Below are 17371 nucleotides of genomic sequence, written 5' to 3' on the forward strand. Positions count from 1 at the left end.
AACTATACGAATTGGTAGTGTCGTACCATTTGAATATATTGAAATACCATGTCATTTGGCAGTATAGTCTACTAATTGATATTACACTATCATCAAAATGCCATAACAATTGGCAGTATAGTATACGAACTGATAGTGTATTACAAACACTATCAATTCGAATAGCATTTTCGTACACTACTGATTATAATTTAAGAATTAGATTGTTTTTTGTATTTGATAAAAAAATTTAAGAATTATCAATTGAATTTTAATAATAATAATTATCATTTGTATATAAGGATTAAGACACATTATAGCTTTCAAGATTTAAAAAATATTAATTATAAAAATTGTCATTATGCATCTTTTTGATTATTCTGATGAATATCCTGATGAAGATCGAAAATGAAAAGATAATACAATTAAAATTGACAGCATAATTCAGTAACTGAAAATGGTAATCGTAGTTTTTTTATCCATTCCCTTTCATTGATTGTTGGGATTGAATCATTGATATCTAACGATTCATTAATTTGATTTTTTTACTCTGTCTTGGAATTCAAAATATTTTTCATTATGTTGTCTATCGATTCAAGAGGATTGAACATCTCTGACATCGATCAATTCATAAAGTTGAAAAGATCAGGAATTTTAATATAAAAATAATCAAATTTTTCATTTTTACCATTGTAAATCAATGGAAATTATAATGCTTTCTTTTTTCAAAAAATTCTTAAGGCCAACAAATGATCGATTGCGCATAGGCAAATGGCTAGTTAATTTCAATATAAAATTTTCCCCCAACAAGTGGTATCCCCCTATTTTCTATACTTTTCCTTCATTCGATCAATACAGTCTATCACATCAGTAAACCACTGCTTGAATTTTTTTTTGGCATGGTTTTTATCAGTTCAATTTCGAACGTTCGAATTTCATCATCGTCCATGCCTTTTCATCATGACTTGCAAATTACAATTTTAATCGATGTAAAACATTTTTTAAATTTAATCATTGATTTTTGTTTGGTCCAAAATCTTGAGACAAACTATTTTTTTAGTTTAAGATTATCTTTGTCCATGCTTTTATCTTTTTCAGATCAAAAATTGGCCACCAAATTGATGGAAAAACGTTTGAACGAGCGATGATGCAATCATCATTCATTTTATCATGGAAAATTGGCGATTGATTTAGCTTAAGATTGATTGACCCAAAACTAAGGTAAGAACTTTAATTTGACTTTATTGATGATAATCAATGTTTCTATTCCTCTTTGAATGCAATCGATATTAAGATTGATCGGTTTCAATCGTTACTGATATATACGCATTATGAAAACTTAGAATAATTACAACTAATTTTTCGGTAATTCTCCATCATTTGTTTAGACTTGGCTTAATTATTTTTTATGTATATTCTAGGATGTGATCATTTGCCCGTTGAACAAGACAAAGTTCAAAAAGAAAATTGAGGTTTGATTTCGATATCAATACTTGCATTGGATTCCATCCATGAAACGGAACCAGAATGCTGGTGAGTTTTATTTTCATTTATTAAACACGATTTCTAATTCCCAATTCAAATCCAAACAGCGCTATTTATTTTGATGGTATTTTATGATGAATTGAAAATTTTGGTTTATGAAGATAAGCTAGAATTTATTGGTTTGGCTATCAGTTTGTAATTCAGTTTTTGCTGATTTTTCATATTTTTGGTAATTGGTATTCTCTATCATTCAATTAAACTTAGCTAAATTATTTTTTATTTCAGAAGTATCGATATTACAATTTGGTTCTGTTGATCGACAAAGTTCAGAATCAATTGATAAATTTCAACACGATATCAGAATGATAACAAATGAAGTCTATTCCATTTTAGTAGGAGAAGAAAAACTTTTTTCAAAGTATTTACCTGAGTCGATCATTAAAGAAATGAATAAAAAAATTAGCAACATAGATGACAATTTCCGTAAAAGATTTTCCATCCACCAGAAAAATCGGGAACCGTTCCGAATAAATTTTTCCCAATTATCCTGAAAATGACAAGATTTTCTGTTTTATAGTGGGAAATTGGCGATTGATTTTGCTTTAGATTGATTGACCCTAAACTATGGTAAGAATTTTGATTTGACTTAGTTGATGATAATCAATGTTTCAATATCTATTCCTCTTTGAATGCAATCGATATTAAGATTGATCGGTCTCAATCTTTATTTCAAATTGTGATGGTTCAGTAAAAAGTTTAAGGAAGCTGATATTATACGCCTTATGAAATATTAGAATTATTACAACTAATTTTTCGGTAATTCTTCATTATTTTTTTTTACTTGGCTAAATTATTTTTTATTTTAGAAGAATAAGTATTCATGGTAATTTGGTCGTTAGTTTGTTTTTCGATAAATTCAATCTGTAACGGTATGTATTTTTTCTTAAACTTCGACTTTAATGAATGATGACAACTAATTCTTGGTTATTTTTACAGATAATAGCTTATATTGAAATTCAATCATTGGTTTTATGGTTCATCCGACTGAAATCCAATTGGAGTTGACCGATGATATAACTATGAATTCATTTTTCCTCACCATTGGTCGCGAAAATCCAATCACCTATAAGCTAAATTAACGAATGTGATTGAAATAAATTCGTTAATTTAGCTTTTGAACCATCCATTTTGTAATTGAACTACCGACCGATCAAAATGAAATGATTATCAATATTTAATCAATTGATTGTAATTAACCATTTTATTTTAATATATTAATGAAAATTCTATAAATAAATATGATAAAAGTATTCTATGGGGGTTAAATTTATTTAATGGGGGGATAAACGGGTTGAAAGGGGGGTTTAAAAGGGCAAAAATCTGCGGCACCACAGTAGTGCACTACCTTTTGAATGCCATACTGATTGATAGTGCACTACTTTTCAAATGCTATACTGATTGATAGTGTAACATACCAGCTAGTAGTGGACTACCATTCAAATGCTACACTGATTGGTAGTGTGTATACCAAATAGTAGTGCACTACCAAAGCTCAGTTTCGGGCACCCAATCAAATGATAGTTTACACTACTAAATTTTTTTTCTGTGTGAATGATAGTTTACACTACTAAATTTTTTTTCTGTGTGCCTCTTCGTTGAAAAATTTTTTTTTTTTTGGTCTTTTCAAATACTACGGTACATAGATGGCGGGAGAAATTTGAAAAAAAAATCTTGTAATCAAATGGACTTTTACAAATTCAAATTTTATTATCATATTTCAAATTAATTACAATTTCGTTTTGAATATTCAAGTATTCACAATATATTCATATTTATATTTTGTTTTGTATAATAATATTTATATAAAAACAAAAAAGTTATTTTTTATAGGCCAACAAAAATTATAATATTAGAAAAATTGGATGAGAAGAAGGAGAAAAAAATTCATATTTTTTCCCCTGTTGATGATGATGAAGATGATGTTTGTCTGTGTTTTTCCGAAAAAAGAAGAAGATTTGTTTCGTTCTGAAACCAAAGAAGAGGTATCAAAAGAAAGAAAATTAAGAGGTAAAAACGGTAACAAAAAAATGAGAAAATGAAAAATAACATTATTTTTCTTCATTAAGCAAAAAGAAAACAAACAAATTTGTGATATTCAAATTTTGTGTAGAATTTTTTTTCAAAAAAAAAGAGCGGGAAATTTTTTAAATGATGATGATGATGATGATGTGGATGATAAATATGACTCGATAAATATTTTTTTAAAATGTTATCTAGAATAAGCTTTAAATAATGTTGTTGATCTAACCATTGTACGATCACGTTCCATCATAAATAATACATCTTTCATTGTAACACGTTTATATCGTTTGATTGTCTAATTGTAAAAATAATAATTTTTTATTAATTAATTTACAAAATATTCCAAAAAAAACATACCGTTCTAGATGAACCAAATGATGATCCAAATATTGATTGACCAATATTCAAACTATTATTATTATTTTTAGTTTTATTGGTATTACCATTTAATGAACTAAATATACTTCCACCACCACCAACACCACCACTATTATCACCATCATTTCCAGATAATAAACTTGTTGAACTTGTAGAATTGTTGTTCATTGTTTTTAATCGTTTTTTTGGATTACCAATAGCTTGTAAGGCAGTTTTGTTTGCTTCACGTTGACGTAATTCTTCCATTTCTAAACGTTGCATTTCTTTAGCTCTTGCTTTGATTGCAATATGATCAGGATCATCTACTTTTGATCGACTCTGCAGAACACAAAAAACAAAAATTTTGAAAATTTTGCTTTTAATAAAAAAAATAAACAATTCTTACTTTGGCTGCTTTTATTAAAACTTCTCTTTCTTGTTCTTCATGTCTACGTTTTTCGATTCGATCCAATTCTTGTAAAAATTGTGCCTGAGCTTTTACATCTTGAACAATTTCATAGTTGTGATTAGTCTGATTTTAAAAAAATGAAACAGAAATGAAACAGTTAGATAAAAATTCATCATGTGATAGACAATCATACCCGTAGATTTTCTTGTCTATGTTCTGCAATTGCTCCCAAATGTTCGACTAGTGTTTTGAGACGTTCTTCGGCAGCATGTGAAACCAAAGCAACTACATCGTGCGAACAATCTTCGAGGTCGTATCGTTTGACTGGATTTTATAAGAGAAAAAAAACAACAACAAAAACAAAATTTGTTTAGAATTCAACATTCGGAAAAAAAATTCTTCACCATGGCAACAGTTGTATACCAAAAATGATTGTTCAATATTTTGTCACTAACCTATTTTATTTAGTTTCTGTTGTAAAGGTGATGTATATAAGAATGGTTCATCTTTACAGGAACGAATTTGTTGGCCAATAATTTCGGCATTACCAGCCAATATTCGTTGACTTTCTTCGGCCAAATTCACACCACCCATTGCAGCTACATCGTTAATATCATCATCTTCACGAAATGATGATGATGCGGTTGCCGTAGCATTACGTTCACCACCAGGAACGATAGTAGAACCTGAAGGCGCCGTGGATGAAGATGCCGTTGAAGCGACAGAGGTTACCGCAGCAGCAGCAGCTTTTTCTTTTTTTGCTTTTTCCGATTTGGCTTTTGATTTTGAACTAGATTTTTTCGACTTAGCTGGTGGTGGTGTTTGCAATGATGGTGATGCTAACGATGAAGGTGATGACAACAATGGTGAAGATTGTTGCTGAACATTAGAATGAATAGGTAAACGCTGATGAGATAATGAGGTATTTGTTGTTTGTATATTCGGAGACATTGACATTGACATTAGGCCAGGATGTTGATGACCTGTATGTGAAGTAATTGTTGGACAATGTGTATGATGATTTGGCGATGTTAAAACTATAGGACCCAATGAATTTTGTTGATGTTGTTGATGATGATGATGAAGATGATTGGAAGAGCCAAGTGGAGGCTGATGTAATTGTTGTTGATGTGGTGGCTGTAATGATGTTATTATCTGGGCACCAGCAGGAACATTTCCTGTCGTCATTAAATTAGAATTTGGTCCTAATAGACGAACACCTGGTGGCAATGGTGATGGTCGAGATTGTGGTGAAATTGTAGGAACCGGACTGATATTCTATGTGCAAAGAGAAATTATTTTTTTTAAATGTTTCATTTTACAAAATTCAATTTTTTTTTCAATCATACTTGTATATGAGACAAATTCTGTGCACCTGCCATTGGATGATGATTGGACGGATAGGCCATTGTAGCACTTGGTGGTGGTGGACGTACACCTTCGATTTTTAGCTCTTCTTTCATCAATGAATATCGAAGAAAAGGTAAACTTTTCTGTTTGTTTTTTTTCAATCAAAATATTAGTAAAAAAAGAATCTTCTTTCATAATTACAACAAACCTTTAAAAAAGGAACAAGACATGGTTGCTCAGAGGAATTTAATTCTCTTTGCAATTGTGTAGTAAAATCTTCTGGTTGTATTGTATCGTCCTGATAAAACATAGAAATAAATTATTATTATTAGAATGGACAATTTTTAAAAATGATAAAAAAATTTTCGATTCTAATATTTTTAGCGGTTGCCTGTGTCGGATTCTATACTGTCGATGACAATGTTGAACGATGAATAAATAGAAAATGAAAAAAAAATTTTGGATCCAATTGATTTCAAAATACAAGAAATACTAAACAAAACAAAAAAATGCCGCCTAATTTAAAGCTAAGAATTACTTATTTTGTATGCTTCCAACTAACAAAAATTTCTGTTTTGTCATTTTCTGTTGTTGTTTTTTTTTCTAGTTCGCTGGAGCATTTTTGTGTCTATAGCGACAGAGGATATATATTAATATTATTAGTGATGATGGCACACACACATTATATTCAAGATGAATCAAATCAGGATCAAAACAAAATGACATGACAACCAAATTCTAATACAGTTTTTGATTAAAACAAATGAGGTACATACAATTAAACCTTGAATAAGTGATTTAACATTCGTTGCAACACTTTCCGGTTGTTCACTAGCCAATCGAATCAATGTTGATAGAAAATTTTTACATTTCATTTTTGCTGTTGTTGGTGACATTTGTGATGGAGCTGCCGAATTGACCTGAGAATTGGTAGCTGTTGTATGAACTCTTAATTGTGGTGCTTGATGTCCACTTGATGCGGATGTTGTCACTGAATTTGATGTAACATTTGATGGCGATGATTGTGTCGATACGATAGTTTGCATTGTTGGTGTTGGTATCGAAACATTACCAGCAATCATTTGAGATGGTGGTAATATTTGTGAAACTTTATTTGCCGGAATTGTAGCCACTTGTGTATTACCACCAGCGGTTGCTGCTAATGAAACAGGTAAAACAATCTGATTACCGCTCAATTGTGTTCGTATAGTTGAAGATGTGGGAGGTTGTATTGTAACATTTGTTGGACCAGTTGTCGATATATTTGCTGTTCCGGTTTGTGCTGCTGCAGTTGGTAATTGTAATCGTAATCCTGATAATTGATGACCAGCTACTGTTTGAGGTGAAGCAGCTGCTAATGCCTGTGGACTAACATTTACCATATGCATTTGGCCATTTTCAGTTTTCACAAATATAGCTTGTCCACGAACTAGTCCAGGAAATGTGAGCTAAAAGAAGAAAAAAACATTTAGAAATAGAAAAATATATCGTGTAGAATAAACATACCGGAGATGCAAAACTTGTCGCTCGATTAGGTAATCGTACAGGAGAATTTTGAAATTGTACCAAACGTGGTTGCATCGGAGTACCTGTTTTTGATTGAATTGTTGTGCCACTTGTTCCAGTGATTATATTTGAAACAGCATAACCAGCAGGTGCCGAAACGGCTGTAGGCATTTGTAATGTATTACGACTAGGACTATTTACATTGACAATCTGAAATTGTAGATTCGATTGATTATGTGCAGAAACATTAGCTAATTGTTGCTGTAAATGAGCCTGTTGTTGTGCTCGTGGATCCAATACAATTGAATTAGATAATGATACTTGTGGCATTTGAATTTGATGATGATTAGTACGAATTGTTTGATTTGTTGATGGCTGTGTTTGTATCAACATTTGTTGTTGACCGCCATTTGTTTGTTGTAAATTTAAAATTGGCGCAGTTTTTTGTGCCATTGGCATTTTATTTGTTACATTATTGTTATTATTATTATTAATTTGATTTGTTGTCATCACAAATGGTGAACAACTTGTTGATGTTGTTATTGCACTTGTTTGCTGAATTTGTGTTGTTATCATCGAAATAGGTGTTGAACGAATCATTGCCGGTAAGGATGTTGATACGGATGATGATGATGTTATTAATGGCATAGTTGTATTATTTGTTATGGTTGTTGATGGTATAACATTTGATTGTTGTTGTCGAGGTACAACATTTGAATTTAATTGGCCAATTGCAATTGGCTGTTGCTGTATCGATGATGATGATGATGATGATGATAATGATGCTACTGTCGTATTTGTCGACAATGATGTATTAGATAATGATAATGAAGGCGATTCTGGTGGTGTCATTGTTCCATTTGTTAATGAATTTGAATTTGATTTTAACAATGTTGTTTGTTGTGTCATATTAGAAATCTAATAAAGTAATTATTATTAAAACAATACATTTTTTCTTTAATAATTCAATTTTTTCAAAATCAACTTACCGAACTATTTACAGGTTGTGGTGAATTAGCACTTAATAAAATTCTTTTACCACCAGCTCCGGTCATTGTTGTTGTTGTTGATGATGATTCGAATGTTTGTTGTTGTTGTTGTTGTTCAGGTTGAGATTCTGCTGTTGATGATGATGATAATAAATTTGAATTTTTAACATGATTCATCAACATATCATCATTTTTATTATTTTGATTCGATTCTAGTTGTTCATTGTTAGAATTATCGAAAACATTTGTTGGTGGTGGTGCTACAATATTATCAACTGAAGATGATGATGATGATGATTGAAAATTTAATGAATGATTATCATTATTATATAATGATCCGTTTGTTGTTGTTGTTGTTGTAGTGGGAGGTGATGACGTATTAATTTGTTGTTGTTGTTGTTGTGATTCATTCAATAAATGTTCACTTTTATCACTGTTATTCGTATTATTATCATTATTATTATTATTCATTGATGGTAATATATCCTGGGAATTTATTGATAATGATGATTGTTGTTGATTTATTGTTGTTGGTTGAATAGTAGATGATGATGATGATGAAATAGATGGCGGTTGTAATGAATTTTTTTCATCCATTAATAATGATAATTCTATTGATGATTCTAATTGGCCAACTATTTGTGATATTGTACCATCAGAATCATCATTATTATTACCACCAAATATATCAATATCAATTGTTGATGATGTTGTTGTTGTTGTTTCTGTTTTATTATCACCATTCTTATTAATTATTTCATCATTATGTGTACCATTATTAGTTCCGGTAGTATTAATATTTTCACCACTAATAACACCACCATCATCATTGCTACCACCTTCTCCAGCAGCAACACCACCACCAGCAATTGAATCGACTCCAGTCATGGTTATAGTTGTTGTTGCTGGTGGTGGTTGTTCAGTATCCATACGATGGATAGTAATTTTTTTTTAAGATTATTATTATTATTATTATTCTTTTTTTGGGTTCCAAATTCTGATACGATGAATTAAAAATAGTTTGTTGATACGTACGTCACGATATTTATTGACACAAAACAAAAAAACAAATCATTCGATTTTCAAATCATACATTTATAATGGATATGAAGATGATCATCATTGAATCTTATTAATGATGAGGATTGCGAAATTGAAAAAAATGATCAATGTTTTCTGTATTCTCGTAATATTTACGTTTTTCACTTTTATTCGAATTGATTGAAAAGCAAAACAAAACAAAAAAAAATCGAAACAAAATTATAAAATTATTATGAGATCTGATGGAATCAGAATAGATTTAGCGACTGGGTTTATTTTTTTTCAGTCAATGCTGTTGTTGTTGTTGTTGTTTGATGTTAGTATTTTTTTTTTTGGTGTTGCAGATAGTTAAGGAGATTCTTGCTTGCTTGCTGGATGATGAAAGTTCGTTCAATTCGATACACAGCATCGTCACAAACACACACACAGCACAACACAAATCAACGTCAACTTTTTTTGCTTCTTTTTTAGTGGCTCATTTTCATACCACATATCACAAAAATATACCGCTGCCATCGAAAAAAATGATGAAAAAAAAAATTTTTTTTCTCTTTCCACAATCATCCATGCTACTAGCATAGTTTTTTTTGCTCGCACACTATGCGTAAAAATTAGTGGTTCTTTTTTTTCTTTCACTTTTTCCCGGTGATAGTAGCATTATATGTGAGAAGAAAAAAAAATTCATGCTCCTACCTTTTTTTTGGATTATGCTAACGGTCAACAAAAATGTTACACACAAAAAATTATGCGCGCGTTCTTCAAACTGTTCTTTTTTCTTCTTTTTGAGCCATATGCATGCATGAACGAATAATGGCGCGGCCATTTTTCCTCAATAATCATTTTGTTCATCATCATCATCATTATCATCGTTTTAGTGATGATGATTGTTTCGTTAGTTAAGTATAGCGCGATTTATAATAGATCCAATAAGGTGTAAACAGTATTAAGTAGAAATAGACAACCAAAAAAAAAAAAAAAGAATTCGAATTTGTCGATATTTTTTTTTTAATTTTAATTTAATTTTTGATGGTCAAACAAACAAAAAAAGAAATTATGAAAATGAGGAATTTTATTTTCAGCACAAAAAAAACAGCGAAAAAAAAACGGATCAACATTACATGAGAGCTTTACACAAAAATGAAATTAAGGAATTATTCTTTAAATGGTCGGCCGAATTTGAAGATAGAATTTGCCGTTTTTTTTTGTTTTCATCTTCTTTTTCTTTGAAATGTAAAATGAGAAATCGATTGATGACAATTATTTTTGTTTTGTTTTCAAAATATAGAAATAGATGAGAGATCTATTGATGAACTAATGAAATCGTCGTCCAACACCACGTCGTTCAAATCGACGACCATCACGACGACGATTATCCGGTGATGATCGACGATCATGATTACCGAATGATGGACGTCCACCAAAGCTAGGTCGATGATCACCACCCATATTGTCCGGTCGATGTTTTGTTATTTGATTGAAATGGCCAAATTCACGAGTTCGTCGCATTCGGCCACGTTCAACATCACGCCAATCATTTGGTCGTTTTTTGAAATGATGAATGCCAACATTTTTAGCCACAAACCATCCGTTACGATTTTTCATTAATAAAGATTCTTTTTTCGACAATTCTTGTGTGATAGCCGTACGAACCTCTTCATTCGATAATTTCATAATGTTTTCAACAATACGTGAACCATATTTGTTACATGCAAGCAAATGATATTTACCCAAAAGTCTATATGCAAGAGGAAAAAAAATTAAAATTTTTTCCAAACGATTCGAACAACAAACCTTTCGACTAAATCGGATTTATGTTTCATTTCAACGTCTAATGATTGAAGAAAACTATCAATCACATGACTACCGCTACGATCTTGACAGGTACGCATAAGATTATCAATGGACATAGATAGCAAACTTTTAGATAATTTATATGGATCTTTATAGGTGAACATATGTTGCAACATTAAAGAACCATAAAGCCAAATTTGTGTAGCAAAATTTCGTCGACTATGTGAATCACGACGATCAGTATTTGGTGATGGTTCATAGAATAACATCTGTGGAACTACATTCAATTGTTTATCTTTTGGTTCATATGAATCGAATGCTTTCATCATTGCAGTCACCAATGGTGTTTGCATTTTTGGTTGATCATGACAATTTTTAGCCAAACAAACGCCAATACCAGAACGGCCAATTTTAAATAATTCTTTGAGATCAGGAAACAAATCCTGTGAAACATCGCAGAACTAAAAATAAGATTTTTAAAAAAAATGGTCAATCAAAAAGATTCTTTGGAAAAATAAAAAACTAACCAGATTCTCTTCTTTGATAGCATCAATCAAACGTTGAATAATAAATTGAGAAATTTCATGCCTCCAGAATAATTTCAAATTGGGCTAGAAAAAAATTGAAAATTTTTACTTTAAAAAATGGCTAAAATCTTTAATCAGAGTGTTTACCTTCAAATATTTAGTCCAAATTTTACTTAATCGTGATTCCGATGCAACCAACAACATAATTTCAACGATATAAGCTCCATTAGCAGATTGACAAATATGATCGCGTATTTCATCCGTAGCGAAAACAATTTCCACCAATTTTTTAACAATCATTTGACATAATTCTGTATAACGAACTCTCAATATAAACAATAAATATAGACCAACACTAGTACAACGTGAAAAAATTAAATCACGACATTCATCTTCAGGTGCATCCAATATGACAGTTTTAGCTAAACGTTTAAGAAAATGTTTCGATGATTGTGGTATTTCTTTGACAATCATATCGCCAGAAATCATTGCTTCAAGATCGATTTTAGCACCAGCAGCTACAAACCAAAAACAAAAAAAAATTCATCAATTATTTTACAAATCACAATTTTCAACAATGCATACCATTTCCGAAACGCATATTTTTTCGATTCCAACCACGACCAATACGAATACCACCTAATGCTTCCATAGTTGTAATCAATAAATGATTTTCACGTTCAGTCGATTCATTTAAAAATGATTTTAAATTATCGATAACAAATTTAGCAACACCATCCATCCATTTAATAATCCATTTAGCCGTATCGGTTTCAAAATTTTTTTGTTTAGCCAATTCTTTCATTAATATATCATAACTACTTTCCAATACAGCATGTGTATTAACATCGGTTGCCCATTCAATTGTAAATAATTCTGGTGATATTTTATCAATAATTTTCCGTGATTTATTAAAATCATTCATATTTTCCAATAACCAAACTAAACATGCTGATGAATGTCGATATTTGCATAGTTTAAATTCTTTTCCTTTAATATTACCCATAAGATTTTCGATAAAAAGTTCTAGATTAGCAATAAAATTATCAAGAGATTAATTTTAAAAAAACAAACAAAACAAAAAACAAAAAATTACCTTCATCAGTTGGATCATGAAATTTGTCCTGTGCTCTACGATGCATTCGTTTAAAATAAGAATCATCATAATCTTTATTATCTTTTGAAATTGAAGAATCCATTTTTCCGCTACCACTACTACTGGATTTACTTGATGGTTTTTTCTTCATTTCTTTATCATCTTTTTTCAATGATGGTGATGATACTTTTTTTGGTGATAATTTTGATTTCGAATCTGATTTATTTTTCGAAGTTTTTAATTCATCTTTAATTTCAATTTCATCACCAACATCATCATCATCATCATCATCATCAACCATATCATCGTCATCATCATCATCACCACCATTATGATAATTACCATCATTTGTATCTTCATCATCATCATGATCAACAACATTCGATTGATCGTTGATTCCATTCGGGTGATTCGAATCATCATCATCTTCTTTATCAATAACATCATTATCATCTCGAATATTTATTGTCGAAACTTTATCATTATTATTATCATCATCATTGTCATTGTCAATGGTAGACATTTCGTTGATTATTTCTTCACCATCATCATTATTTAATGAAGAAATTGATTTTTCTTCTTCATCTTCAACAATTTGTTGTTGTTTTTTAATTTTTTTTGCCGCTGTTGTTGTTTTGGCCGTTGTTACTGATTTTCGTTTTGTTCGTCGTGGTGGCATGGTGATTTCGTTTTTTTTGTTGTTGTTGTTGTTGCTCAAAACAAAAAAAGAATATATTCTGTGTCAATACCTTTTTATATTCGGCTAAAGAAATAATAGAATTGATTAGCATTCGGTAAAATTTTGTAATCTAATCCATTTTGGTAGAAGATAATAATAGTAGTAGCAGTAGAAGTAGAAGAACGCAATAGGTTTTTATAGACAACAATCAATAAGGCAAAACGAAAAAATAAAAATAAATTTCGAATGACAAATGATTCTCTCCTCTTCAGCATTTTTTTCACAATATATTATTCGAATATCCCGAATCAGAATCAAAATATAAAAACAAAATTTACTATACCCCATTAGTGTGTGTTTGGCCCAGTTTTTTTTATATCGAAAATCGAAAACTCAAAGATTTGTAGGCACAATTAATAGTAATAATAAACAAACAACAACAAAAAATTCTCAATAATTTTTTTATATATTGTAAAAAAGGGGGCCATCATTATTTATCAATATATATTATTTTTATAAAACATTAATTTCAATACCCGTTGGCCACCATTTTAGTTACATTAGATAGTATTTTTTTTTTACAAAAAATTCTCAAATTTTTTGTAAATATTAATTTGGTATTGATCTTGTAATGATGATGATCATCATTATCAATATTATTAATCACCATCATTTTTTTACAAATTTTTTAAATCGTTTTCTGTAACGAATGGAATAATTATGGTTTTGATTATATAATAATGGAAGAAGCAATTTATAAAAAAAAAGAATTTTGTAAACAGTAAAATGATAAAATTCGCAAAAAAAAACTCATTTTTGGTCAATCAATCGATTTTTTTAGAATAACGATAATAGTTAACAATGGGGGCATTTACCGATAAAAAAAAACTTTTACCAACAATACGATTTGAACATCATCAAAATCAATATTTTTAAATAAATAAAAAAATGTGACTTATTTTTTTTTGGATTTGAAATTTTTAAAAAAATTTTAAAATATTTTAAAATGACGAATCTTTAAGTTTGTTTCGTTTTTCAAATGTGAAAGTAAAGAATAAAGCATGTAAAGCATCAAACTCAAGTAAAATGAAACAAACAACTCAATTTACTGAGCCAAATAGAAACCAGAAAACCATTCATAAACACTATGAACCGGAGAACCAGCGCTGGCTAGCGGAATGCGTGAAAACAAAATCGAATCGAATCAAATCGAATCGAACGTCATTTTTTTTTCTTCCATGGGTTTGCTTCAAGTGTCATCTGTCCACCAAGAATGGTATTATTCGAGGATTTTTTTTGATTTTGATGATTTTGAAAAGTTTCAATTTCCAAATATGGGCAAAATTTCAAAAAAAAACAAACAACAACAACAACAAAAATCTTTTAAACGATTCGATCATATGATTTTTTTAATGACGAAAACGATCCTATTGATAATCATCATTATTATTCAAAATCAATCAAAACAAAAAAAAACGAAGATATTTATCTTGTTTTTCATTTTCATATTTCATTTCATGAATTGCTGGTTTGTCATCGTCATTTCTATTTATATAATTCCTGTATCCATTCAATTGCTGCTGAAGTTCTTTTTTTTTGGGAGAAAAAACAACGAATATTTCAATTTGAATTTATTGAATGCAATTCATAAATGTGTGACCCATCGATTGATCATTTTAATAATCATTATTATTATTAAATCAATGAATGAAGAATCAAAAACAATCAAAATGACCATGTTTTTTTCAAAAAAAACTCGTGTTTTTCAATGATTTATCGATTGAACAACAACAAAACAGCAGCTACGAAAAACAACGAAAAAAAATGAATAATGAATGGTTAAATGATGCTTCAAGGATTGGACAGTGGTCACTGTAACAGTGTTGATGTGTGTTTGTAATGAATATACGATGAAGAACATCTACAAATAGTAGACAAAATGAATTAGCCAGAAAGAAGAGAGAGAGAGAGAAAATGAAAAAAAACATGATTACCATATAGACAATAATGAACATCATTATAAAAAAGTTTTTTTTTCACTGCATACTAATCATCTATTATCATCATCTAACTGGCATTTAGCAATTGATTTTTGGTTTCCATAAAAAGAAAAAACAATAGAATCGATTATCAATCGAATTGATCAATGTCAATTCGTAACGACGGTAGTATTTGAAAAGTAAGTAACGAATAATCACTGTGGTTTTTGTGTTTTAAAAAGAAAATTTTTTTTTGTTGTTTTTTTTAAAAAGAAAATTCAATGATGAAAATCAATGGTTTTGGATTATGGATTTTCGTTAAATTCACATTCCATCATCATCACATATATCACTGACAGAAAAAAAACGAAACATCACTTAATAATGAACACAGCGTTAAGGAATCTTCATTTTGCTTTCACTCAAAAATCCATTTTCATTATTGAAAAAAAAGATTAAAATTCCTCCCCAAAAGACGTTAATAGTTTCTTTCTCGGCGGAACAAACTTACTTATAAATGCAGATGATGATTATGATGATGAACATTGGCTAAAATCATTGTATGATGATTATGATGATCATTGGCATTCGAGTGTCACCACCATCGAAGTCAAAATAGAAAATGGAAAATCAACAAAACAATGACACAAGTGATGATCACTTTTTTTGTTGTTTCAATTAGTGATTAACCTTGTGGCTGTCATCATCATCAATGTTGATGATGATGATGACAACGGCGGGTAAATCAAATTGAAAAATCAACAATCATCACCCATCAATATGAATGATTAGACAACCTTTTTCCATTAACTGATTGATTGATTAAATCAATAACATTTTGTGAAATGGAAATCCTAGTCAATCCTTGTCGTGATCATCACATAATCATCACTGTTAATGAACATTTTGTTGATCAAAACAAACAAACAAAAAAAAACTTTTAATTTATTGTGTCATTTGTAATTTGTAATATTGAAAAAAAAGGAAAAATAAAAACAGATGATTTTGTTGTTGTTGTTGTTTTTATATCTATGGATTATTTCTTGAATTATATCTATCTTTAAGATCAATAATAAAAAGTATAATAAGACCAATCATTGACCAATGTATTAAACAAATAATTAGAAATGGTGTATTTAAATCAAAATCAACAATCATTATTGTTAATGCATGAATAATTGAATAAATTATATAGATTATTGTTAGATAATAACCTTCAATTATAGATGCTAATAAACCAATCATATTGAATAATATAGCAGTTAAACTTGTACCAAGTGCCAATGTTATTATATATCGCTATTTGTAAATTGGAAAAGAAAATGATAAACATTAATAAAGAAATGATAATGTTTTTGTATCAAAATGATATTTACCCGAATAAAATGTTTATCAACATAAAAAAATCTTTTCTGTAATTCAATAGATGATTGTTCAGGCATACGTAATGCAACTAATAATTGAAATAATTGTATTAGAATACTACATACTGTCCAAATAATAATTGCCCATTTTTTTAAAACAAAATAATGTTCTGGTTGTACAAAATTAATTGATAATGATGTTGATGATGATGTATTTGAAATTGGTGAATCACTACACGAAATACGTTTATTATTATGATCATTATTTTGTTGTTGTTGTTTATTTTGATCAATATTTAATGTTTCATTCATGATTATTCCATTAGTCAAAATATGTTTTCATTTCAAATCAAAAAAGAATTTCAATACAAAATTCATATTTGGAAACCAGAAAAAAAATAAAAATCGAACAATAATAGACCATCATTAGAAACAAAAAATGTTGAATTAAATTTATTTAAGAAAAAATTTTAGAATTCGATTTTTTACTTTTTAAAAATTCGATTACTATTTCGACTCTCGTTTGTCGAGTTGGTCACTTATTTAACGTTCGATTTTTTTTTTTAGTGCCGAAATCACCTAAATTATGTTTGTTTTTGCTTTTCTAGTTTTTTAAGGTCAAAGACAATTTCATTCAATTAATTTCGTGGTCAGTTGCTGGCACAAACTTTGATTGAAATTTGATGATGGCTCAATAGATGATAATGATGATAATAATATGAAAATTATTCCATCAA

The 17371-nt window shown here is 29.4% G+C and overlaps 3 protein-coding genes and 2 long non-coding RNA genes across 8 annotated transcripts; 2 read left to right on the plus strand and 3 right to left on the minus strand.

Annotated features, from left to right (window-relative positions):
- Positions 1 to 273: 273 nt before the first annotated feature.
- Positions 274 to 2775, plus strand: LOC142646171 (uncharacterized). 4 transcript variants are annotated; one of them, XR_012847152.1, is made up of 9 exons: positions 281 to 968; positions 1078 to 1200; positions 1274 to 1344; positions 1401 to 1512; positions 1572 to 1693; positions 1750 to 2091; positions 2171 to 2280; positions 2331 to 2393; positions 2461 to 2775. It is a non-coding gene; the product is annotated as an uncharacterized LOC142646171 (long non-coding RNA). The 4 variants fall into 4 exon arrangements; XR_012847151.1 differs by having other exon boundaries at positions 274 to 1200; positions 1753 to 2091; XR_012847150.1 differs by having other exon boundaries at positions 276 to 1200; positions 2334 to 2393.
- A 433-nt stretch (positions 2776 to 3208) lies between these two features.
- On the minus strand, positions 3209 to 9611 carry LOC142646170 (uncharacterized). The gene is made up of 10 exons (XM_075824408.1): positions 8158 to 9611; positions 7169 to 8086; positions 6439 to 7110; positions 5871 to 5960; positions 5662 to 5805; positions 4768 to 5590; positions 4506 to 4636; positions 4310 to 4435; positions 3904 to 4242; positions 3209 to 3841 (listed from the first exon to the last, which is right to left on the minus strand). Exons 1-10 carry the CDS (start codon positions 9085 to 9087, stop codon positions 3734 to 3736), a joined length of 4281 nt encoding a protein of 1426 aa, XP_075680523.1. The 5' UTR covers positions 9088 to 9611; the 3' UTR covers positions 3209 to 3733.
- Positions 9612 to 10249: 638 nt separating this feature from the next.
- LOC142646174 (uncharacterized) lies at positions 10250 to 13874 on the minus strand. Its single transcript, XM_075824416.1, has 6 exons — positions 12613 to 13874; positions 12102 to 12542; positions 11664 to 12034; positions 11517 to 11600; positions 10990 to 11450; positions 10250 to 10933 (listed from the first exon to the last, which is right to left on the minus strand). Exons 1-6 carry the CDS (start codon positions 13289 to 13291, stop codon positions 10510 to 10512), a joined length of 2460 nt encoding a protein of 819 aa, XP_075680531.1. The 5' UTR covers positions 13292 to 13874; the 3' UTR covers positions 10250 to 10509.
- Positions 13875 to 14168: 294 nt separating this feature from the next.
- Positions 14169 to 16020, plus strand: LOC142646175 (uncharacterized). Its single transcript, XR_012847153.1, has 2 exons — positions 14169 to 15470; positions 15544 to 16020. It is a non-coding gene; the product is annotated as an uncharacterized LOC142646175 (long non-coding RNA).
- A 206-nt stretch (positions 16021 to 16226) lies between these two features.
- On the minus strand, positions 16227 to 17066 carry LOC113789638 (uncharacterized). Its single transcript, XM_027339208.2, has 2 exons — positions 16647 to 17066; positions 16227 to 16569 (listed from the first exon to the last, which is right to left on the minus strand). The coding sequence occupies exons 1-2, from the start codon at positions 16944 to 16946 to the stop codon at positions 16300 to 16302; spliced, it is 570 nt and encodes a 189-aa protein (XP_027195009.2). The 5' UTR covers positions 16947 to 17066; the 3' UTR covers positions 16227 to 16299.
- Between the last annotated feature and the right edge of the window lie 305 nt (positions 17067 to 17371).

This window comes from Dermatophagoides pteronyssinus, unplaced genomic scaffold, assembly GCF_027571235.1.
Source record: "Dermatophagoides pteronyssinus isolate colony J.1.1.1.1 unplaced genomic scaffold, Derpt_VIB-CSIC_2022.12 sq0097, whole genome shotgun sequence".
Classification (NCBI taxonomy): Eukaryota; Metazoa; Arthropoda; class Arachnida; order Sarcoptiformes; family Pyroglyphidae; genus Dermatophagoides; species Dermatophagoides pteronyssinus.